The sequence below is a fragment of the Trichechus manatus genome, unplaced genomic scaffold (genome assembly GCF_000243295.1).
Source record: "Trichechus manatus latirostris isolate Lorelei unplaced genomic scaffold, TriManLat1.0 scaffold00031, whole genome shotgun sequence".
Classification (NCBI taxonomy): Eukaryota; Metazoa; Chordata; class Mammalia; order Sirenia; family Trichechidae; genus Trichechus; species Trichechus manatus.
In genome coordinates, this window is record NW_004443967.1 from 12,541,270 (window position 1) to 12,566,692 (window position 25,423).

Below are 25,423 nucleotides of genomic sequence, written 5' to 3' on the forward strand. Positions count from 1 at the left end.
CCCTCTGAGACAGGCTGTGGGTCCCTCTGAGACAGGCTGTGGCACTCTTTGAGACAGGCTGTGGGCCCCTCTGAGACAGGCTGTGGGTCCCTCTGAGACAGGCTGTGGGTCCCTCTGAGACAGGCTGTGGCACTCTTTGAGACAGGCTGTGGGCCGCTCTGAGACAGGCTGTGGGCCGCTCTGAGACAGGCTGTGGGTCCCTCTGAGACAGGCTGTGGGCTGCTCTGAGACGGGCTGTGGGCCGCTCTGGGCGGAGTTGAGCAGAGTGAAAGGAAAGGCCCTGTGGGTCTCAGCTGCAGGCTAGACTGCCACCCCTGGAGCCTGTTGAAGTGGAAAGAGACTTGTGACAGGCTGTCAGCAGCATGCCCGGGGACCATGCGTCTCGAGTAGCTCACTTCTGACTCAGATGCCTTCGCTGTGTGCATAGGACTGGTGGGTGAGAGCGCCACACCAGGGATGTGGCACAGCCTTGTCTGAAGTATTTTGAATATGCCTACCACACGGGGGTTCATGGATTATAGCATGTGTGTATGTCGTTAAAATAACCAGAACTCACCGAAGTCTGAACATAAACTTCATTCTGAGCAGTTGTTCTACATGCATATTGTGATTGTTGTTGTTAGGTGCTGTTGAGTTGGTTCCGACTCATGGTGAGTGACCCGATGTACAACAGAACGAAACACGGCCCGGTCCTGTGCCGTCCTCACAGTCGTTATGCTTGAGCCCATTGCAGCCACTGTGTCAGTCCATCTCATTGAGGGTCTTCCTCTTTTTTGCCCTCTGCTTTACCAAGCCTGATGGCCTTCTCCAGGGACTGATCCCTCCTGATGACATGTCCAAAATATGTGCTTATAGAGAGGCCATTTTGATTACAGAAAAAGCCAATGGCTGGAAGAAACTAGGTACACACAGTGAGGCTTATAAAGAGAAGAGGAGGGAGGAATATGGAAGATCAACCATTGACTAGTCTTAACCTGATTGATTGAAACCTGCCTTCCCCCCTTTGGAGCCCTGGTAGGGCAGTGGCTAAGAGCTTGGCTGTTAACCAAAAGGTAGGCAGTTCGAATCCACCAGCTGCTCCTTGGAAACCCTAAGGGGAAGTTCTGCTCTGTCCTATAGGGTTGCAGTGAGTTGGAATCCACTGGACGGCAAAGGGTTTGGGTTTTGGTTCCCCCTCTTTACTACGATCAACTGTTATCAGGTTACTTCTGACCTGGCTGCTAATAATTTGGCCCTCCACCCACCTGCAGTCATGAGACTTTTTGCGATTTAAATTAGGAGGCAATCCTTTTCTAGCAGGATAAAACAAATTTTACGTTGCTATTGAGCAGTTTCTGGTGGTTTTTGCAGGTTGGGTCGGGCTTTTTACGGTTAATATTTGATTTCGAAGAGTAGCCCTGGTGGCGCAGTGGTTAAAGCTTGGCTGCTAACCAAAAGATCGGTGGTTCAAACCCACCAGATGTTCTGAGGGAGAAAGATATGGCAGTCTGCTTCTGTAAAGATTTACAGCTTTGGAAACTCACTGCGGGCAGTTCTACTGTGTCCTATAGGGTTGTTATGAGTCAAAATCGATTCAAAAGCAACAGGTTTGGTTTTGAGTATAAGTAAAACCTTTAAATCAAAATAAGATGTCTGTTACTAATTTTCCTATTCAACAGGGTTATCTCTGTATCTCTCTACACAAAATTATGGTCAGTTAGGGTCATTTTATCATTCTTTCTCTCCTTTTTTTTCAATAGTACCGAGGCACCTCTGGTGTTGTTTGGCCAGGGATATGACAGCTGAGGTTGGAGTGAATGGTCAGGTGTGGGAGAGAACAGTTCTGGGGACAGTTGGTGGCCTTGGCTTGCCTTGTGGCATCAGTGGGGAGGACAGGACAAAGATGACTTTGCCTCACGCTTTTTCTTAATAGTCTTTTAAATCTTAACATCCGATGGGCTTCTCGTCAAAGCAGCTTCAGCCCTCCCCTGGGTTCTGGCGTTTGCTGAGGAAGGCTGCTCTTTGCGGTGCTGGGAAGTTGGGAAAGGGACGCTTCAGCATGCCGACAAGTGACCCATGGGCAGTGTGCTTTTGGGAGTAGCTGGTAGGAGGTTGAGGTAGTGGTACTTGCTGGTGCCTTTGGCACAACACTTTTGTGGTGAAACAATTGAAAGAAGCTGGGTAAAGAGGAAACCTTTAATAGACTTTGCTGCCTGAGCTGAATGGGCTGTTCCCTGAGAGCTGGAAGGACCTCTACAACTCAGCCCAGGTCTGGGGTGTTAGGTCCACCTCTCCGTCAGGATTCCAAAGACTTCTAAGCAGGTCTTTTTGGATCCCTCTAACCCATCTCTTCCTCCAGGCAACCACAGCGTGCAGGGCAGAGGTCCTAAGTATCGTCTCTGCTTTTGTTCTCAGGGCAGGAAGATCCCAACAGCTTGCGTCACAAATACAACTTCATTGCCGACGTGGTGGAGAAGATCGCTCCGGCTGTGGTTCACATTGAATTGTTTCGCAAGTAAAGAGGGCTTTCTTTTCGTTATAACCTCTGAAGTTTCCGCCAAGTATATGCAGCCATTTGCAAAACATCAGAGCGATTTTTGAGACGCCTGAAAGTGTCAAAGTGTCGCTGAGTATATTCCTGCAGGAAAACAAGCATTTCTTCCTTAGGACGTTCTGTTTGACTTATTTAAGTCTCCGTCTTGACCGTTCTAGATGAACCTCTGGCTCTGAAGAAACTCCCTAAGAATATATTTTCTAAGTGAATTTTATTATTTTTAACTTTTTATTGTAAACATAAATATATCTGTAAATTTGCTAATTCAACATTTTCACATGTACAATTTAGTGATATCGATTACATTAAACATGTTGTGCAACCATCACCAATAATCATTGTCTCAGTGGATGGCGCAGTGGCTTAAGTGCTTGGCTGCTAACTGAAAGGTTGGTGGTTCGAATCCACCAGCCGCTCCGAGGGAGAAAAGACCTGGTGATCTGCTTCCATAAAGATGTCAGCCTAGGAAACCCTATGGGACAGTTCTACTCTGTCCTATAGGGTCTCTATGAGTCAGTATCGACTCGACGGCACACAAGTGGAATTTTTTGATGCATGCAAAATTGGCATAAAGCTTAGTTTCTATGTGTTAAGTACACCCAACATGTACATTTGATGTATACAGGGTAGTAATTGCTAGATGTGTGTTGCTGCCGCAGAGCCGTTGAATCAATGTGCTGCAGACTTCAGGCGTTTCGGGCTCACCTGTACATTCCTTTGGGTTTTAGGCTTCCTTTTTCTAAGAGGGAGGTGCCTGTGGCTAGCGGGTCTGGGTTCATCGTGTCTGAAGATGGGCTGATAGTGACCAACGCCCACGTGGTGACCAACAAGCACCGGGTCAAAGTGGAGCTGAAGAACGGTGCCACCTACGAAGCCAAAATCAAGGATGTGGATGAGAAGGCGGACATTGCACTCATCAAAATCGACCACCAGGTAAGCGGCCCTCTCATTGCGATGGATGGAAGTGGTTGCCCCGCCTGCAGCACCGAGTTCTTCGCTACTCCAGCTAAAACTTGGCAAAATCGGGAGCTGTCAAAAGGGACGGGAGCGCTCTGATTTATGATATTCTTAGGGAAGTCACTGAAGCTGGTGTGAACCAGCCCAGCCTGGATAAAGGAGCATTGAGGAGCTACTTAGTGAGGCCTGAGGGTGGGGCCGGGGAAGGGGCTCATGGAAACTTCTTTAATAACAGGCTACAAGATCAAAACCAGTCCCTGGGTGGTGCAAATGGTTAATGCGCTCAGCTGCTAACAGAAGATTGGAGGTTCAAGTTCACCCAGAGGTGCCTCGGAAGAAAGGTCTAGCAAACTACTTCCTAAACATCAGCCATTGAAAACCCGATGGAGCACAGTTCTACTGTGGCACACATGGGGTCGCTATGGGTGTGGAGCTGGCTCAGCAACAACGGGTTTTTGTTTTTTGGGAAATGTATTTGAAAATAGTTTGCTTTCTATTTAAATATTCTTGTTACGATCGTTTTAGCTCTGTTGATTTGCTTAGCAAAGTTATCATATCTGAAATTAAATCCAGTGCTTACTGGATTATCAGAAATTCCCCATTTTAGTGCCTCATTGAGGGAGGTTTACTTTAGGGGCTGTGTGGTTTGTGCAATGAGATTGCACTTTCTGGTTTCTTTACGTCCTTGTAATTTTCCAGCCCTCGTATGAAATGGAGACTCAGGTTAGGTTGGAACCCTGTTGCCAATCACAGACTGAGGATGGGAGGGAGATTTTCTTTTCCAGCGCTCTGCCTGTGTAAACTTTAGTTGGATATCGTCTGTGAATCAGATGAATGTGATGTTGCACAGGCTGTTTGCATATGTGATGTTCCACACTGGTTTACAGGAAATACTTCCTTCTAGAAACAGCTCTGTGTGTACTTGGGCTGTAGGAGTCTGGATATTGGACTTTTTTTCCTGTTTCACGGCCCCAAGGTTGCTGCCCCAGCCTGAGTCCTTCGTAGGCAGCCTTTCAGAAAACCACCAGCCAACACACTACCCGCCCCCGCCCCCCCCCAACCCACACACCCTCTCGGTGACGCACATGTCTACGCGGGCTTTGGTCCTCCTGTGGTAATTGGGCTTTCGCGAGGTCACAGTTGTATGTTATTTCTGTTACGCCACTGTGGGATTTCTAGCCACCACCAGTCTTCCAAACTATGTTTATTAGTCACCAAAAGAAAAAAAAAAAAACAACCCATTGCCACCGAGTTGATTCCAACTTATAGCAACCCTATAGGACAGAGTAGAACCACCCCATAGAGTTTCCAAGGAGCGGCTGGTGGATTTGAACTGCCGACCTTTTGGTTAGCAGCGGAGCTCTTAACCACTGTACCACCAGGGCTCCACCTTAGTAGCGACAATATAATCCTAATAACTTCTACTTGAGAAGCTCCACACTGGGCCGTGCTCTGCCCTCCTCTCTTATGCTCACCTGATGTGCAAGATAGCTGTACCGTCCGCATTTAGAAACCCTAGGATGTGGCAGTTCTACTCTGTCTTATAGGGTCGCTTTGAGTCAGAATCGACTCGATGGCACACAGCAACATAGAGGAAGAAACTGGCTCAGAGAGCTTAAGTAACCCGCCCAAGGCCCCACAGCAGAACACAGTGATGCAGGACAGAACCAGGGCTCGTCCAACGTCTAAGACAAGGAAGGTGTGGCCAACCCTTTTCTTTGTGTGGGGTTGTTGTAGCTAGTCTTCAAAACAACAACAACCGAAAAACCAAGCCTGTTGCTCTTAAGTTGATTCTGACTTGTGGCGACCCCATGTGTTACAGAGTAGAACTGCTTCATAGGGTTTTCGCGACTGTAATATTTCCAGAGGCTGATATCCAGGACTTTCTTCAGCATTACTGGCTAGGTTTGAACTGCCAACCTTGAGGTTTATAGTTGAGCACAAACTGTTGGCACCGCCTAGGGACCTAAAGCTAATCTTTGTTGTTAATTGCCATTGAGTTGATTCCGGCTCAGGCAGGCTTCCATGTGTGCAGAGTAGAACTGCTCTCTAGGGTTTTCAAGGCTGTGACCTTTCAGAAACAGATCGCCAGGCCTTTCTTCTGAGGCACCTCTGGGTGGGTTCAAACCACCAATCTTTCAGCTCGTAGTCGAGCATGTGAGCATTTGTGCCAACCTGGGAGTCAAATCTAGTCTTTAGTGGGGTGGTATTTATTCTGGACTCTTCATTGAGTTTTCTTTTTGTCGTGTGCACCAAGCCGTTGAGTAGAGTGCTGTGGTTAAAGGAACAAATGATAAGTTGTTCAACTTCTGAGCCTCGGGTTTTCCCATCTGTCAAGTGGGGATGCTTGCGGTCTCTGAAAGTGTTGTCATGACTAGGTGAGGCCACATCTGTAAAATAGCTGCTCGTCCTTGTGATTGCCTGTCTGCCCTTGGAAGGGAATGGCAGGCTCTAGCTAAGACGATCCTGGGCACTTGAGAAGGTACTTTTTATTATGGGTTGGTGTGAGGACACGCACTAAAACTATTCCCTGGTTGAGAGATGCCTCCGGAATGTTTGCGACCTCACTCCTGACAGGTATTAAATACCTGCATCAGTATACCTCGGGAGGGACCTGGGGACAAGGTGGGGGTGGTTCCAGTGGAAAAAGTCCACCCTCTTCTCTTCCCATTTGCTCTGTTTGTGTTCATCTTCTCCCTCTTCGTACTGGCCTTCTTTTCTTTATTCTCCCACTGTTTTTGTGAGGTGTAACTTACATACAGTAAAACGCACTGATCTTAAGTCTCTATCTGTGTGGATTTTTAAATATATGTACACCTAAGTAACCACCACCATTTCAAGTTGTAGAACACCTGAAGAGCCCAGAAGTTTCTTTCCAAAAGTAACCACTACCCTGACCTGTCACCATAGACTAGTTTTGCCTGTTCTAGAATTTCACATAAATGGAATCTTACAGTATGTACCCTTTTGTGTCCAGCTTCTTTTGCTCAGCAAAATGTGAGATTCATCCATGTTTTCCAATGCATCAGCAGTCTGTCCCTTTTTCCTGCTGAGCAGCATTCCACTGGATGGCTGTACCACGATTTTTTTTTTTTTTTTAATCTATCTGTTAATGGATTTTAGGGTTCTTTCCAGCTCTTGGCTATTGAGAATAAAGCCTCTGGACATTCTTGTTCTCTTGCATCCAGACTTGGGAGTGGAACTGCTGGTCTCATCGATGTTTTCATTTTACGTTTCTGCAGCCTGTGAGAGGAGGGTAACACAGGCTCTGCTCTCTTGCTCGGTCCTTTTCGTCTTGTTGTTAGTTGCAGTCCAGCCAGCGATAACTCTTGGCGACCTTGTGCGTAACAGAATGAGAGATTGCCCGGTCCTGTGCCATCTTCATGATCATTGGTATGTTTGGGTTTATCGGTCAGCACTGTATTGGATAATAACATTTAGTTGTGCTCCATAATGTTTTCATTGGCTAACTTTCAGGAGTAGGTTGCCAGGCCTTTCTGTCTTAGTCCGGAAGCTCCACTGAAACCTGTCCCCCATGGTGACCCTGCTGGTGTTTGAAATACTGGTGCCATAGCTTCCAGTCTCATAGCAACACATAAGCCACCACAGTATGACAAACTGACAGATGGGTCTTTGCGTCTTAGTTGGATCAAATCAATATTGAGTACCATTGCACTGAGTTACCACGATGTCTAGCCTCCAGGGAAAGTGACTATGGACGTTGGCATGGGGTCCGGAGTTGGTATTTTACAGCACCTCAGTGATGTGGGTGGCAGACACAGATGACTGAATGCAAGTCCCTGGGCCGTGACCAAGAGCTACACCTCACGACCCAGCCTCCTAAGCCAGGCACTGTCTCCCAAGGGCGTGTGGCCATGCCGTTCCCCTGTAGGGGTGAAGTTGATGTGATGGGACAGCTTGACTTGAAATAACCTGCAGAAAGGCAGCTCATCCCCGTTTCGGAACACGCTGCTAGAAAAGGTGTCCAGGATGTGGTAGTCTCCCGGAAGGAGGCTGGCCAGAATAGCACATCCTGTGGCCACACGCCGGGCCATTCGGCTCCACTAAGCCCTGGGAGGGCGGCCAGCAGTCGGGGGCTGTGGATTCCACTTGGGCAGGACGCTGGCCCGGGCACACGTGGAGCTGCCCCTGCCCAAGTCATGTTGCATTTGAAATGCGTGGGCACAATCCATGCTGCTGCCTCTGGCCAGGGTATATTCTTTTCCAGTTTTGAGCCAAGGTGGAGCCTACCCTGGTGTAATCGCTGCCGTGTCAAGGCAGGATGTGGAGGAATGCGGACACAAGCTTTGCAGAAGGTTCTGCCCTGCCCCTCGCTCCCCGCAGAGCCTGGCTGCCCCAGCAGCCGCACGCCATCTGACATGTGTTTCCAGCCTGCAAATTTCAGATTAAAATAGTGCAGCTTTTCAAAATGGAATCGGAAATGAAAGGGTATTAAATTGCAGGCACCCACACAAAGGACTGGTTTCCACTGACTAAACTCCTTTTTCTTGCTGATAATAGTTGGAAGGGGAGAGAGTAAAGGTGTCTCTTCCAGCTCTTTCTCTTTTTTTTCTTTGCTTTGATGACAGATTATTTGAAGGGCAGAGTGGGGAGGTTGGCTTGTAATGAGACTCACTCAGTTGGGAGAGAACCTCCCACTTAGGCGAATATGTGCACACATCCTCCCTAGCACAAGATATAATAAATATTTGTAGGCAGTGGAGGGAGTATGAGCTTGTACTGTATTGTGTCATATAAGGAACAAGAAAAAAAAAATAGAGAGAAGAAACGGATTAGGAAAACTCAAAAAAAGCAGAACAACACCAACAAAAATTGGGCTTGAGGAATAGAAATCATTCCCAGTGGCGCCTTTGGTGTCAGGTCATGCCCAGCCTGCCCAGGGCTGTTCATGACTCACCCCCTGAAGCTGGTGTGACCTCGCTACATAGACGGGCCCGTGATGAACTTGGGGGCTCATCATGGGGCCGGATTCCTCCCCAGAATCATGATTTCATTTAGAGGGTTCACCATTACTCATAGCCATTGTGCTTCCTGAGCGTGGTCTTCTTGACACTTTTAATTAAATGGAAATTCTCGAGGACATCTGGTGTTATTGTCTACTGGACATCCACCTACCTCTTGTGGGAACAGCAGCCAACGTTGGCTCCGGGGATCTGCTTCTCACCCATTGATGTCTTGGTGGGACTGTCCACCACAGGGCCCCACCCCCCCGTGGCCAAGGGTGGGCACGTGGCCCAATGAGACCAAGCAGATGTTCCCCTGGTAATTGAAACAGGATGTTACTGCTGCCACAGCTAACGTGGGTGAAGCTGGTTGGCTTTGTTGGGCCCAGCTGCCCAGCCCCTGCCCCGCACTGCCCTGTCTGAGCCCCATTTTTGGGCTTCTCCCTGCATTCTTGGAGCTCATCTCTCACCTCCAGTAAGTCCCCCCTGCCCCCCCGCCCCCCACCCTTGGCTTACAGTTGCCAGAGATGTTTCCGGGCTTGTGACTAAAGACACATGTGCTGTTTCTTCTCTGCTGAGCCTGGAGATGGGAGGACTTTGGGGAGTCAGCTCACCGAGCAGCCCCTCTGGCCCGGTCTGCCTCCCTGCAGGCCCATCCCCTCAGACCCTGGCTGCGAGGCCCGTTCTGTGCTGGGTCCCAGGATTTGAGCCCCCATTTCCTGGGACCTGTGACGGGGGGCCAGCATTAGTGTGGAGAGGCCCTCCAGCTGCAGGAAGTAGGAACAGGGTACGTGTAAACATTTTAATAGAAAGCAGCTTCGAGGGCGAACTAGTTCAGCTTGAGGCAAACTCTTTCCAAATGTGTTTGACGTGAGCCACTCGCCATGTTTGCAGAATATTCTAACTTTCATCCGACGGCAGCGTTGTGTCCCCGCAGTTTTTTTCCCTAGCAGTTCAGGGGGCAAACTGTAAACGGGAGCAGTTCGGTTTCCTGAGGCCAGAGTAGAGGGTAGAAATACTGGAGACTACTGCAGGAGGGACGAGGGGACAGTGACTTCTGTTACAGATGTTTTCTCAGCTGTGCTGATTCCTCACACAACAAGAAAAGCATATGCCCCGGATGGTGGCCTCGTTCAGAACACGGCCCATTCTGCGTAAACGCTTACGGACTTCGCTCTGTTCTTAAAAAGAAATCTTAACTCCTCACCAGGGCCTTGAAGGCTGTCCTGATGGAGCGCCCCCTCCCTCCTCCCGACCTCGTTCTCTCCCTCCACCCTCACTCCTTCTGCTTAGCCACCGCTCCTCCATTGCCTCAAAGACGCCAGCACTCTTCCATGGGGCCTTGGCGGTCCCCTCCCCCGGAGTGTCTTCTTCCAGCTTTTTAGATGGCTGACTCCATCCTCAGGCCTCTGATAAAACCCCCCTTAGCCAGCCCTTCCCTGATCCACTGTCCTAGTTACTCCCCACCCCCGCCCCCACCCCCAATACTCTGGGGACCCATAACCCCAGTCTATCTAATGACGAAAGACCAGATGAGTTGTGGGATGACATCAGGGACATCATGCATGAAGAAAGCGAAAGACTTATTAACAACCTGCAATATGCAGATGACACAGCCTTACTTAGTAAGAGTGAAGAGGATTTGAAGCACTTACTGATGAAGATCAAAGACTACAGCCTTCAGTATGGATCACACCTCAACATAAAGAAAACAAAAATCCTCCCAACTGGACCAATAAGCAACATCATGATAAACAGAGAAAACATGGAAGTTGTCAAGGATTTCACTTTATTTAGATCCACAATTAGTGCCTGGAAGCAGCAGTCAAGAAATCAAATGACATAGTATTGCACTGGGCAGATCTGCTGCAAAAGACCTCTTTAAAGTGTTCAAAAGCAAAGATGTCACCTTGAGGACTAAGGTGCACCTGACCCAAGCTGTGGTATTTTCAATCACCTCATATGCATGCGAAAGTTGAACAATGAATAAGGAAGACCAAAGAAGAATTGACGCCTTTGAATGATGGTGTTGGCGAAGAATATTGAATATACCATGGACTGCCAGAAGAACGAACAAATCTGTCTTGGAAGAAATACAGCCAGAATGCTCCTTAGAATCGAGGATGGCAAGACTAACGTACTTTGGACATGTTATCAGGAGGGACAAGTCCCTGGAGAAGGACATCATGCTTGGTAAAGCAGAGGGTCAGTGAAAAAGAGGAAGACCCTCAATGAGATGGATTGACACAGTGGCTGCAACAGTGGGCTCAAACATAGCAACGATTATGAGGATGGCGCAGGACCGGGCAGTGTTGCGTTCCATTGTGGGTAGGGTCACTGTGAGTCAGAACGGACTTGACGGCACCTGACAATAACAATCTCATTTCACTGTTCATTTCTTCCTCATTCTTTTACATAATGTGGAATGGTCTTAGTTATTTGTCAGTTTAAGTTTGCCTCTGCTGTTAGTTTGACGGACACATCCATCTTGTCCATATTTCCATTAATAGGTGCTCAACATGACTTCCTGTGTGGCGCAAACAGCTAGTAAACACTCTATTGGAATCCACTCAGAGTCGTCTTGGAAGAAAGGTCTGGCAATCTGCTCCTGAAAGGTCACAGACACTGAAAACCCTGTGGAGCAGTTCTACTCTGCACACAGGAAGTCACCATGAGTTGGAGTCAACTCCATAGCAACGGATTTTTTTGTTTGGGTGATCGGTGTAAGGTCACCATGAGCTGGAGCTAACTCAATGGTAACTAACAACAAAAATAAGAAGGCGCTGCACAAAAGTGTGTTGGATTTCAGAGTTGCTCTGCTCAGATGGCAGCAAGGCTAACTGCTTCTTGGGAGACAGCAGGCTCCTCAAGGCTCATGCCTGAGCTTCTCCCTCATTTTCAGATGATGAGGTTGAGGGTAGGCTCGTTGCAGGCGCCTCCTAACCCCAGAGTCCTCGGCCAGTGCTCATCTCCTTCCATAAACTGCCTGGAGTTGATGGAGACGTGGCTTCAGCAAGTCTGAGGTCTTGGGAAACTTAAAGTGCTGGCAAGCTGGTGAGCTTGCCTGGGGGTAGTTTTCCCTGACGCCAACATCCAGGTACATATTTTCAAACAGCTGTGTTGGGGCTGGTAAGGTGGTTTTCTTCCTTCCCCTTGGTGCCTGTGTGGGTCCCGTGCCACCTTCGGGCCAGATGCCGTAACAGGCCTGCCGTTTGAAGTGGCTGAAGAGTGAAACGTGGGTGGTGGGGCTGGTTTGTGTTAGAGGGTCCTTTTACTGCTGAGTTTGCTGATGGGGCAGGAAAAGCCAACACCACTGATCCTTGAGAAGTTCAGAAATAGGTCACTCGTGGCCAGTGGGCCTGGACTTTGGTGTGGAAGTCTCTGGAGCTGCTGAGCAGCCTCCAGCTTTCTGCAGGCCTGCCCTTGGAATCTGGCCCGGCGTGGAATCTGCTCAGAGTCATCTGAGGGAGGAGGGACCAGGCAGCCCCCCAGGGACCACGTGAAGGGAGGAGTGGGGTGTGCGTGCGGGTGACTCACGCCGGGTGCAGTCCTCAGCCAGCTCTCCTCAGGCAACCTGATTGTCGGAAGGCGCTGACTGGGCCGCGTGAACTTGTCCAGAGTGAATCAGATAACACCAAGCTGTACAACTGCTTCCTGGCTCTGGAGTCTGTCACTCATTCTCCTAAAGCAACTGGGAACCTGGAATGTGGCTCACACTGCCACCGTTACTCCTTTATTTTGATTCTGTGTTTTTCTATTTTGGGTTCTTTGTTCTCCCTTCCTTGGTACGGGTCTTTCTGTGGTCTCTCTTCTTTCTTTCCCAGAACTCAGGGCGCTGCCGTTGTATTTGCTAAAGACACCACAGGCCCTCTTGTTGGAGTAAGGGTTCTATTACTGTATTGATTTTTACCATTTTTAGGAGATGGGGATTAATATTTCATGAGGTAATGTAAATCCAGGCAGCAGAGTGGAAACTGGCATTTATGTCTCTGTGTAAGCTTTTGTCAGAGGCTCCTGGGGATGTGGCTTCCTGTTGTCCTGACTGGAGTTCCCTTTGGAATGTGATGCGGGAGAAAGTTGCGGCAGTCTGCTTCCGTAAAGATTACAGCCTTGGAAACCCTATAGGGCAGTTCTCCTCTGTCCTGTAGGTTCTCTGTGAGTCAGAATCAACTCGACGGCAATGGGTTTGGTTTTTGTTTTGGAATGTGAAAATGCTCAGCTACCCAGACTATGAAAACTGAGGCCCTTTTGTGTTCCCTGGCCCCATGTCAAGAACTTAGTTTATTGTTAAGGAAATTCTTTGGCTATATTTTTCTCTTAATATGGTAATGCCTTTTTTTCCTTTGGCAGTTTCTCTTCGGGGAATTGGATTAAGACTATTATTTATGGTTCCAACAAAGCAGTTCCCAGGTTGTTGGCACTGAATATGTAGGGGCCCGATCAGCAAGTTCTTCTGTCCCGCTTCACTGAGGAAGGAACATAGATTTCTTCCATTTGACGGTTTAGTGAGTATGCGACAGTATGTTAGCATCCAGGGTTGGCAAATTATGGCCCATGGGCCAAATCAGCCAAATCTGGCCCTCTGTTTTATTTTGCAAATAAAGGTTTATTAGCACACAGCCATGTCCATTCTTTACATAGTGTCTATAACTGCTTTAGTCCTATAACAGCAGAGTTGAGTAGTTGGCCCACAAAGCTGAAAATGTTTACTCTGGGTCTTTACAGAGAAAGTTTTCCAACTGCAGTGCTAAATGATTAACACCTTGTCATGGAGTAGCTGAATATGCTAGGAGATAGATATGCTCATAAGAATCAAGCGAGAAGAAACACTATCTGATCAAAGGGGGCCGTGAACAAAGAGGCTATTTTAATTTGCCCTTTCTCTGGGGTAGACTGTGCTTTTCTGCTGAGGATGAAGCTTTGGCCTTGCAAGATTAATCAGAGAGAGTCCTTTTCTGCCCATTTCTCTGTAATATCAGTGAATTCCAAGACATTTGCAAATTATTATTCAATTGTAAGATGCTGATGGATTCTTTTAAGATTGGGTTTGTTCCTTCTTTCAGTTATTCATGTATTCATTCACTGATTTGTTTAAGTGCTTATTGAGCCTCTACCTTGGCCAGAGAAGCCCCTGGGTAGTACAGATGGTTAATGAGCTTGGCGGCCACCGAGAGTCTACCCAGAGGTGCCTCAGAAGAAAGGCCTGGCGACGTACTTCTGAAAAATCAGCCACTGAAAACCCTATGGAGCACAGTTCTAGCCTGACACGCAGGGTTGCCAGGAGTCGGAACTGACCGGATGGCAACTCTGTCTTTTCCCTTGGCCCGACAGCGCAGTAGGTGCTGAGGATGCAGCAGCAGTTATGTCTTGCTCCCCGTGGAGCTGCAGATCCAGTGTGGGAACCAGGAAAACTGCAATGAATATGATGAATGGTACAATGAGGACACAAGCAGAACAAGAGGCAGGAGAGACCTCCTAGTTAGGGTAGGCAGGGATGCGTCTCTAAGGAGGGGACCTTCCCTCTGAGAGGAGAAGGGCAGACAGAGCCAGGAAGGCAACAGGTTGGGGAGGGGGCGAGAGTGGGGGGCTGAATTGCTTAGTTCCCCTTTTCTGCCCCCTCTTGGAGAGCCTGTACCTTGGCCCCAGTACCACTGCTACTTCCCAGTGAGTTAGTTCACCAGGGCCTCCAGAACACAAGCCAGCTTTCTGCTCAGCTGGTCTCTCTGCACACTGTCTACATTTCCTACTAGCCTTGGTTCCTTGGGGTTCCTGCTCATACTCGGGGAAGCTCCAATTTCTTATTTCCTGAGAGTCTGAAAGTGATTCAGTCACCCTCGCATTCATGGCAGGATTGAGGCATTTCCCCAAAACAGCTTTTCTAAAACCGTCTAGACCATTTTCTTTGGCAAGAGAGAAATCAAGACATTCTGATAATTGAGGACTGTTTTTTTGTGTTTAATTGTACTTTGGATGAAGGTTCACAGAACAAATAGTTTCTCATTAAGTAGTTAGTACACATATTGTTTTATGACGATGGTCAGCAACCCCATGACATGTCACCACTGGCCCTTCTCAACCTTGGGTTCCCTATTATCAGCTTTCCTGTCCCCTCCTGCCTTCTAGTCCTTGTACCTGGACTATTGTGCCCCATGAGTCTTGTTTTGTTTTATGGGGCTATCTAATCTTTGGCTGAACAGTGAACCTTGGGAGTGACTTCATTACTGAGCTAAAAGTGTGTCCAGGGGCCATACTCTCGGGGTTTCTTGAGGACTGATTATTCTAATTGAAGTGTTAATTAACAAGTTAGTTTTGTTAAATAAGGCAACAGAATCTGAAAACAAGAACACGTGGCTCAATATTTCCCTCTTTGCTTTGTTTACTAGGCAGCTCACAGAAACCACTGGCCCTGTGGTTGGAATAGTTCGTATGTCTCCATTTTATGTTCATGAATATATATTCAATTCACTTATTATAATAGGCTCTGTATCTTTGGCCATCTCAAGGCATTTTTATATAAACGAGGATGTACATCTTTTAAAAATATAAACAATAAATTTGAAAAGAGTGATTCATCCCAGGCAACTTCCTGGCACTACCACTAGGTGGCCCCGGGTAATGAGGAGCCTGTTAGCCTTCAGTCACTGCAGTAGACACTGGGGGGCTGTGACTCTCAAATGTTGTAGCCAGCCCTTCCTCTAGTAGCCCAGCTCCTACAAATCTTCACTTTGTCCAGGTTCACCATCCTTGACCCTTCCTACCCTCTACTGTCCCTCCCATTCCCGCTGCGCTCACCTCCCTACTCCCCCTGGTCCATCCCTCGTCCATGGAGACCATTATAGGCCTGCATGGACATTCATCTCTCAAGCAAGTCTTCAGGTGCTAATATCCCCTAAATGATCCTTCTGCAGCGCAATTTGTTTTTCTGTAGGAGGCATGCATGTTCTGTGGCACTGCTTCTTGCTCGGTATGGGGGACATGCTATTTTCTCCATTGCCTAGCTTTTAAAGAAAATGAAAGGTTAGCATAGCTACTTCCAGCAGGCACACTGACTCACTCAGCTGAGTTGCAGCCAGTTGCTGCAACATTAGCCTTTGAAGCAAACTTCAACCGACACAGGACCAGACTCGAAACCCCAGCCCCTGGAAGACGAGTGTGCCGGGCAGCTGGCAGATGGAGTGTCATCTGCAGACTCAGCAACCAAAATATTTTTGAAACTCAGGAGCACTTTATACTTTTCAAGGGGGAAAAAGAAGTAATTGACTTGCCTTATTCAGTTAAAAAAAATAAGTTGCTGGTTTTTCCTTCAGCTTTGGTTTTATTGGTTTGTTTTATTGCTCTGTGCTCCTTAAACTTCTGGGGAGTAAAGTTGTAATGAAGTGAGCGTCTTAGCTGACCAGAAGCTGAAATGTTGATGGGTCATTGCTTTTTGGGATCCTCTAAGGAGGCTGGCTTGACTGAGTCAGTGGCCGGAGAATTCCAGAAATCCCTTCTCCTCTTGCAGCTGTGGGAGTTTGCAGGGATCAGCTAACCCCAACTGGGGAGTTGTAGGAAAAGAAATTTATTAAGGACTCTGATGCTTGTTTTGATCTTACTGATTTAACCATTGTTTGCTTTCTTAGCCAGGGTTCTGCAGAGAAACAGAGCCAGTAAGATCTATATAATCTGTATCTATCTACCTAGAGAGATATTTGTTTTAAGGAATTGACTCACACCATGGTGGGTGCTGGCAAGGCCAAAATCCATAGGTCAGGCAATAGGTTGGAAACTCTGGAAAGATGTCTACTTGTAATCTTGAGGCAGAATTCTAACCTGGAAGACCTCCATTTTTGCTTTTAAGGTCTTCAACTGATTGCATGAGGCCCATCAACATTATGGAGGGTAATTTGCTTTACTTAAGGTCAGCTGATTTAAATGTTAATCACATGTAAATACCTTCCTAGCAACATCTAGAGTAGTGTTTGACCAAACAATTAGGCACCATAGCCTACTCAAGTTGGCACAAAAAATTAACCATCACATCCGCTAATAGAGTTTTTAAAAATCAATCAAGCAGTCAAAGTTGGGGTGATCTTGGATATCATCAGGCTCAACTCCCTTATTTTAGAGGTGGTAAAATGAGATCAAGAGGAGCCCTGTTGGTGCAGTGGTTAAAGTGCTCGACTAGCTAACTAGAAGGTCGGTGGTTCGACTCCATCTGCCGCTCCTAGGGAGAAAGATGTGGCAGTCTGCTTCCGTAAGGATTTACAGCATTGGAAACACTGTAGGGCAGTTTAACCCTGGTGGCTCAACGGTTAAGCACTCAGCTGCTAACTGAAAGATTGGTGGTTCAATCCTACCCAGCGGCTCCACGGGAGAGACCTGGCGATTCTGCTCCTGTAAAGATTAAAAAAACCTATCGCTGTTGAGTTGAGTCCAACTCATAGCAACCCTACAGGATGGAGTAGAACTGCCCCATAGGGTTTCCAAGGAGTGGAAGGTGGATTTGAACTGCTAACCTTTTGGTTAGCAGCCGAGCTCTTAACCACTGCAATTACAGCCTAGGAAACCCTATAGGGCAGTTCCAGTCTGTCACATGGGGTCGCTGTGAGTCAAAATCAGCTTGACTCGATAGCACCTAACAACAAAATAAGACCCAGAGAACTCAGTCAGCCGATCCAAAGTCACAGTGAGTCAGTACAGGACCAAGACCTAAACCAGATGTCCTGCTGCCTGGTCCAGTGTTCCCTGGCGTACGTGGAGCCGGAGGTGGGGCGTGTGTGTGTTCGCACATGTACGTGCCTGGTCTAAGTCTTTGCTTCTTCACCACCCTGGTTGCTGCTGGAGCCTGAGGCCAAGGCAGGCCATTGTTGCTGGGGCATTTACTCAGCACCCTGGGGGATTTCAGCAGTTATCATTCAGCCCCAGTGGGAGCCCACGTCCTGCACAGGCCTGCTGCCACCTCTTCCCTGGGCCTGCCTGGGGACACAACAATCCCCCACAAAGACACTATCCAGTAAACACGTGGCCCACACCTTCACCTGAGGACGTGCTGACACCGCTCCCACTGGCCGGCCTCTTCCGAGCTTTCTAAAACTCCTCAGTTGCCCTGTTCTGCGTTAGCTCTGCCCGGCCACCTGCTCTGTGGAAGCACCCGGGCTCTCCCAGCTTTTCCTCACTGGCTGGCCGTGTGCATCGAGCGCCCGGGCTTGTCTGGCAGTAGCGGGCAGAGTGGGCTGGGAGAAGAGCCCCTGGAATGGGGGTCAGGAGGTGGGGGTTCTAGTCTTGCTTCTGCCACCACCTCGCGGGGCATGAGGCCTGTCCCCTCTGTTTCTTGGAGTGATCAACTGTAAAAATGGAATGAAGGCAAAGCAGTGGAAACACTGGGTAGCCTGGAGCACGCGGCTGAGGAGTGGGGTGTCCACAGTGGCCAGGCTCTGCTAAGACCTTGCATCCCGCTTTGACCACCCAGGGCGTTTTGTGACCATTGCATTCCTTTTAAGCAGATATCTCCCCTTGCTCCCAACCCTTCCAAAAAAAAAAAAAAAAAACTAAACCAAAAACCCTGTATGAAGAAGTACACCTTTATCAGAGTCCTTTCTAAACATTCTTAGGTACTTGCATTAAGGCCACCATTTTGAAATGAATCGGTTTCCCATGCTGTGGTGGATTCTAAAGATTGTTCCCCCAACAGCCACTCCCTTTCCTTGCTGGTAGAGAGCCTTGCTTTTGTTTTACGTCCACCCCCATTCCCCACCCACTCATGACCCAGACAAATCCTGAAGGATCTGAGGGCCATATTCCTCTCACCAAAGAATGGTTTCAGGTAACCTTAAGGCTGAATTCTGGCCAGTAACCCACGAGGAGGAGTGTGCTGAGGCACTTCTGGAATTTCTCTGCTCTTCTGAAGAGACACAAGGGGAAGAAAGGTCCTTTTACTTCCACTGGGCATTGTCACATCTTTATGTGATGCTGGGATGGTGGTGGTCACCTTGACCGTGAGAGCAGGCTGAAGTTGATCAGACAGAAAGAAGGAAGGAGTTTTGTGCTTGCTGTTGTCCTTGAGCCTTTGAAGTCACCAACCCTGGCACCTCCCTGCCTATCTTAGTCATCTATTGCTGCCTTAACAGACATAGTGCAAATGGATGGCTTCCACAAAGAGAAATTTATTCTCTCACAGTCTAGTAGGCTTCGAGTCCAAATTCAGGGTGTCAGCTCCAGGAGGGCATCGGCTCCAGGAGGAGGCTTTCTCTCTCTGTCAGCTCTGGAGGAAGGTCCTTGTGATGCATCGTTTTCTCTTGGTCTGGGAGCATATGAACATAGGAACCTCAAGTCCAAAGGAAGCCCTCTGTTCCTGGCACTGCTTTCTTAGTGGTATGAGGTCCCCACGTCTCTCTGCTTGCTTTTCTCTTTTATATCTCAAAAGAGATTGGCTGAAGACACTATCTAATCTTGTAGATTTCATCAGTATAACTGCTGCTAATCCATTTTATTACATCATAGTGATAGGATTTACAACACATAGGGAAATCACATCAGATTACAAAATGGTAGACAATCATACACTACTGGGAATCATGACCTAGCCAAGTTGACAGATATTTTTCGGGGACACAGTTCAATACATGACACTGCCCTTGGACAGGTTCACGTCGCTTTGAGTTGGGTTTTCTGTTACTTGCAGCTGAAAACACCCTAATGGATACACACAAATCATTTGTAGTGTTGATATATATTTAGCCCTGATGGGAGAGTCCAGGCTGCGGTTGGCCATGGAGAGAAATGGGCTTTGTCTCTTCCTACTGCTTTGTATCCTGAAGGAGTGCGTGTCCTCCGTGAGCCTGGAGGGCAAGGGTGGTTTGCACTGATCTTTGTGTTCATGGAACCAGGCACGAAGAAGACACTCAAAGGATGTTTGTTGCAAAGTCCTCTTTCTTGTAGGCAAGGTCTCATGAAAGCAGTGCTGCTGGGCCTATGTGTTGCTGCCTGTCTTTTCTGGACTGTTTTTGTGTGTTTGAATCTAACTGAATGGTCAGAGCCTTCTTTAACAATCATGCTATGGACCAGCCTCTCCCAAGCGTTAGCGTCAAAATTCCTACACGATTAGTTTCTTGCCTGCAGCTAGTATTTAGTAATGTAACCTGAAGGATAGCCTGGAGTCCACACCCAGTACTTCTGACACCTTGCCTGGGCTGTTTCTCCATCGTCCTGGGTGGCAGGTGTTGGGGGGAGTTCATGTTTTCTTAGGGTCACTTTCTGGTGCTGTGAAGACACCATTTGTGCATTTCATCCTGGATGTCCCCTCTTCTCTACTGCTCCCCCCCCCCTTAATAGCATGAGCTTGACCGGCAACCTGATGGACTCCCTCGGGAATTCCCTCATTCCAGAAGGCCTTGGACCAAACGTGAGCTACAGCCTCGCTTGGTGGGGCCTGGGGTCTCCTACTTGGCTCTGTGATGTGGCGTCGGAGTCTTTGCTTTTGTCACCTGGGAATTCTCCCATTTCACTATTTTGTGCTCATAACCTGACTAGCGTCTCCTTCCCCGCCAGTGGTCTGTGTCCCTGATTATGAGGAGTGGGACCTATGGGCCCCTTTCTCCTCCTCATCCCCTCAGTTTTCTCCTGGGTCACGTAGAGGGTGGAGGCTTGCTTGTTGGCCTCCTAGCCTTCCAGCAAGATGGGGAGAGGTGTGAAGTGGCCGTTTGGGGTGGGGCTGGCATTGGTGAGCCCCCCAAAATGGCCTGTGTCTGGTGCTGGCTCAGCATGTCCGCAGTCCGGGAGGCTGAGCCAGGTTGATATGGGAGTGAGGGGACCGGCAGGTAGACAGTGGAGCAGAGTCATTAGAGGAACGAGCAGACCAAGGGCCCCCACCATCTGCAGGTCAAGGCCGGAGTGATGCTTTTCCCTTCCAGCCACACCTGCCTTTCATCCCTCCAGGCCTCCGGGAGGGCTGGCAACTAGACAGCTATGGAATAAAATGCTCAGTGACCAAGTAGGAACGTGGCCAGCTGAGGTGTAGCTGTGCAGAGCAGACAGTCTGAGGGGACGCTTGAGCGCTACTCGGATCTAGACTGAGGCTGAAGGTCCTGAGGCTTTCCCGGCCAGCTGGCACCAGGTGGGGGAGCAAGGACCACATGCCATTAAAGGCAGTTGAGCGTCAGGGGAGCTAAGACCGTGGCCCTGCAGACACTTCTGCACCACATCACCACCTGCAGAGAGTCTCTGCCTGTAGTTAGAATTCTGGGTTTGCTCATGATGGCAGTGCGGGTCTGAGAGTTGGGAGGCCTGTTCATTGGCTGTGAGAAGTCACTCTGACCTTCAGTTTCCACATCAGTGAAATGGGAACTTACCAGATTGTCATGCAGGTGCTTTGTCATCTGGGAGATAAAGGCCCACCCTTTTTCCATAAAGGCAGAGGACTTTTCACACCGTAAGCTCCCTTGACATGTGTCCACTTGCTTAGTTCTGTCTCACGATTGCTCTTCAGAATCTATGACGTGTTTGAATGAAGAAAAGCTTCAACAAGATTCTCCTGCTCAATGGCGCTGCCTTTGGTGCTGGTTTCACTAAACGGCCACATAAACCAGGACATAGTTGCTTTCTTGTCATGGGGACCCCATGCATGTCAGCAGAGAACTGTGCTCCATAGGGTTTTCAAGGGCTGATTTTTTCTGAGCCACCTTGCAGTAGACTCGAACTGCTAACCTTTTGGTTAGCAGCTGAGTGTGTTAACAGTTCGTACCACCCACTGAAGCCTCCACATTTCTTCGGCTTGTGTCTTGGGGAGACCCCTGGGCTCACATCACTGGTCCACCCCATCCAAGCCTGCGTGGTCACCCGCCTGTGGGTGACTCCACTGTGCTCATGCAGGCTTGACCCTGGGTTCTTTGGGCCCCAACGTCCCCTGGGAGTCCTGTCCCCCAGGTGAGCATGGAGGAGCAGCAGGCAGTCCCCCGATATTCTCTTCCTCTCATGGGGTCCTCACCCTCTGTCCTCACAGCTCCTGCCCCCATGGTGTTTGCCCCCTTCCCAGCAACCCTTGGGCCTGTGCAGGCTTTGGAGAGAAGAGCTAGAGGGGAAGTGGTCTTCTGGCCCCTCTGCCTTCCAAACAGCCTGAGGCCTAAGGGCCTGGCTCTGCTACCTTTCTGGGTGACGGGGTGGTGGAGGAAGGAGCGGGGAATGAGCTAAACACTAGTGAGGATCTCCATGGCGAGTCCTGCCCGTAAGTTTCTGATGTGGTTGCCAGCTGGGACTGCAGCTGGTGTTGGCAGGACCCACCTCTCTGTGTGATCTTGATCTCTTGCCTTGAAGGTGGTGAAGAACAAGTCTGTTGGCTTGGGCAGCCAGGCTGGCCCAGCCCAGGAGCCTTCCCCACCAGTCCCCTCACCCACCCCCAAGCCCAGGCCTGCAGGCCTCAATGGCACGGCGCTCCAGCCAGTCCTGGCCCTGGAAGACAGCTGTGTGTTTGGTGGGCTCCTCCCTGAGTGGGCTGGGGTGCATACCAGCCCTGCCTCCCATCCCTCCTGCACACTTCGATGGATGAAGTCATTCCTGGCACGGCTGCTGGCGTGGGTCCAGGGTAAAAATGCCGCGTGCAGAGCTCGCTGGTGCCAGGGAAATGGGTGACCTACATGAGTGACCTCTGGGAGCTGGGGTGTGGGGATGCAGGGAGCGCTGTGGGCTGGAGCAGCACTGTGCCCTGACCCCAGGTGGCCCCTTAAGGGAGAAGGGTCACCCAGGGAGGCCTGCTCCACCCAGCCTTCTTCGGGGTGCAGGGCTGGGTAGCATGGACTACCTTGTGGGAGGGTTAATTGGTGGGTTTCCCCTTGGGTTTGCATAGACATAGGTACTAACACTGGAGTTCCTGGATGGTACAAAGGTTAACGCTCTCAACTCCTAAGCAAAAGGTTGGAGGTTCGAGTCTACCCAGAGGCATCTCAGAAGAAAGGCCTGGTAATTAACTTCCAAAAAATCAGCCATTGAAACCCTATGGAGCACAGTTCTACTCTTGACACGTTTGGGGTACCACAGGTCAAAGTCCACTCAACGGTTACTGGTTTTTGAAAACTACTAATATCAATATCCAGCACTGAAAAGACGTAACTTGAACGAGGCTCTTTTCACAGGGTTTTCATAGAGCGTGTCATAGGTTTTCACACGTTAAGTCATTTAATCTCACAAGAAGCCAATGAGAGAGATGTACCATGTTATTCCCATGTTACAGATGAAGAAACTGAGGTTCAGAGTGGTTGTAATCTCAGGCCAGGATTTGAAACCAGCAGCCTGGCCCTGGGTCTGTGACCGTGGTGCCTCTGGGGCTTCTCCCTGTCTATGGTCTGAGGGGTAGTCCTCCTCTGCACAGCCTCCTAAAGTCAGTTTTAGTTCTTGAACCTCTTCTTCAGGATTCCTTTCTTCCTCCATGAGTTTGCTCACTCAGCAACTACCTGGTTTTTGGTTTTTTTGGGCGGGAGAGGAGAGGTGGGGCTGGTAATTCACAGCATGACCCAGGGCAGCGGAGATGAGTCCGAGTTCAGGGTCCGCAGTCCCAGGTGTAAATCCAGGCTCTGTCCTGGGTCACCCTCTGTCTTCAGCTTCAGTTTCCTCACCTGCTAAATGGGTGTCATGATTCCCACACCTTATTGGCTGGTGGCTAGCTCCGTCCCTGGCAGAGGAGGTGGTGAAGGAACCACTGTCTTCCACCCACCTGAATTCCACACTCCAGGCACCCCCGTCTCTTTCTTTTTGGAGGTGGCCAAACATGGGACTCGTGAGCTGCAGTTACAGGAGGGCTGGGCTAAGGCTTGGCTTTCTGGGTCTGGCCGTGTTGTTGAGGGCAGCTGCTCCTATTGAGCCGGTGAACAATGGCCAAAGGAACTCGGTAGGGAGGGAGAATGCTAGGGGGAAGAGAGGGAGGAGGGCCTAAAGGCGTCCCTCGTGGAATCAGGGAGACCCTTTGGTTGCCGCCTGGTTCTCCTCAGCCCGAGTTATTCTGGACCTGTCTTTATTTTGCCCCATTTCGTTTTGAGGAGTAGTTTGCGGCTCCTGGCTCTGCTGGGCCTTTGTAGGGCACTGGGGGGCCAGGGCTTCCTGGTTAGGCAGCTGCCCGGCAGGGGCTGGGTTGGTTGATTGAGGACTTCTTCAGGAAAGGCGAGGCAGCCCATCTGCTGGGTCTTGTGTCTTGGGTTCCTGGGATGCCTTGCTCCCACCTCCCATCCCTGCTGCTCAATGATCTATCATGCATCAAGTGCCCCCATGGACTTGCCATGTACCTATCGCAGGTGTGCTCCTCATGAAGCTGTCATGCACCTAGCACAGCTGTGCCCCCCATGGATTCGCCATGACCTAGCACAGGCGTGCCCCCCATGGATTAGCCATGCACCTAGCACAGGTGTGCCGCCATGGATTTGCCGTGTACCTAGCACAGATGTACACCGCACCGAGTCATTGCACTTCACTCCCGCAGAGCACCACACCGCCCAACTCGGAATGCAGGTGTGTATGATGAGTGGGTGCAGCTTCCACTGCTTGCCCCAGGGTGCAGCTCAGGATTCCTTCTCTGGGGCACGTGCTCCAGAACCGCCGCAGGCTGCCTTACCGAAAACAACAACAACAAAAACGCTAAATCCATCTCCTGCTCTCCCTCAGTCTCCCGCTCATAATGTTTCACAACAAGTGTGTGCTGCTGGCTTCTAGATGTGCTGAGACCCTGGCATGGTCTCCAGTCACTCATTTTCCTTGACATGCTGGGCATCAGTGTTAATTTACTCCCTACGCAAGAGCCCTGGTGGCGAAGTGGGTCAGTGCTTGACTGCAAACCGAAAGGTCAGCAGTTCGAACCCACCAACTGCTCCATGGGAAAAAGTGTGGCAGTCTGCTCCTATAAAAATTTACAGCCTTGGAAGCCCTATGGGGCAGTTCTACTCTGTCCTATAGGGTTGTTATGAGTTGGAATCAACGAGACAGCCGTAGGTTTGGTTTTGGGTTTTTGCTTATGATGTATTGATTAAAAAGGAAAAGTAACTGCTGTGAGTGGACTCCAACTTGTGGCATTCCCACGTGTGTCAGAATAAGAATTGTGCTCCAAAGGGTTTTCAGTGGCTGACTTTTCCTGAAGCAGATCGCCAGGACTTTCTTCCGAGGCATCTCTGGGTGGACTCAAATCTCCAACCTTCTGGTTATCAGCCAAGTGCTTTGGCTGTTGGCACCACCCAGGACTCCGTTTTGATTACTGTGGGTGGGAAAGGAAGTGCGGTCCTTGCCCCTGGAGAGGGGCATTTGTCCTGAACGTGGTTCCCACGAGACCTGGTGTTAGGAGTGGCCTGTCACCTGCTTGGTGTTCCACGATCTCTGTGTGTTTACCCATGTTGTTAAGTTAACCGAAGTCAGCAACAGCACCATTGTTTTTCCCAGGGCAAGCTGCCCGTCCTGCTGCTGGGCCGCTCCTCGGAGCTGCGGCCGGGGGAGTTTGTGGTCGCCATTGGAAGCCCCTTTTCCCTTCAAAACACGGTCACCACTGGGATTGTCAGCACGACCCAGCGAGGTGGCAAGGAGCTTGGACTTCGGAACTCAGACATGGACTACATCCAGACAGATGCCATTATCAACGTGAGCCTCTGCCGCTGAGCCGGGCTGGGAAGCGGGGTGGAGGCAGGGTGCCCGTGGTGTGGTCAGAGGGCGTCAGAGGGAACTCTAAAGCAGATGAGGCCAAGCGCCGGTCCTCAACCCGCTAGCGATCACCAGGGGCTCCTTTAAAGGGGACCTTGAGATTTTTCCAGTGCTTTGCAGCCGGGAGGAGCACCCCACCCCACCGCGAGTGGGGTCAGTGGCTGCTCTGCCCATAGCTCCCTGGGGCACATTTGAGGACTTTTGGAGCCACCACCTGAGTTGCTTTTGCAGCTTTCTGAAGGAGGGAAGCTCACCTTGGCACGGGCTCAGCAGACCCGGGAAGGTGTGAGCCCCACCCTCTCCCATCTGCTTTTCTTTCCAACAAGTG

The 25,423-nt window shown here is 49.7% G+C and overlaps 1 protein-coding gene across 1 annotated transcript in view; it reads left to right on the forward strand.

Annotated features, from left to right (window-relative positions):
* The window catches only part of HTRA1 (HtrA serine peptidase 1), a gene marked incomplete at its 5' end in the record, with an annotated part of 58,915 nt that overhangs the window by 25,415 nt on the left and 8,077 nt on the right, over positions 1–25,423 (forward strand). The window contains 3 exons of the mRNA XM_004374964.1: positions 2,395–2,494; positions 3,262–3,466; positions 24,841–25,035. Of these exons, the coding sequence (XP_004375021.1) occupies positions 2,395–2,494; positions 3,262–3,466; positions 24,841–25,035 (500 nt within the window). The remainder of the gene's footprint in view (positions 1–2,394; positions 2,495–3,261; positions 3,467–24,840; positions 25,036–25,423) is intronic.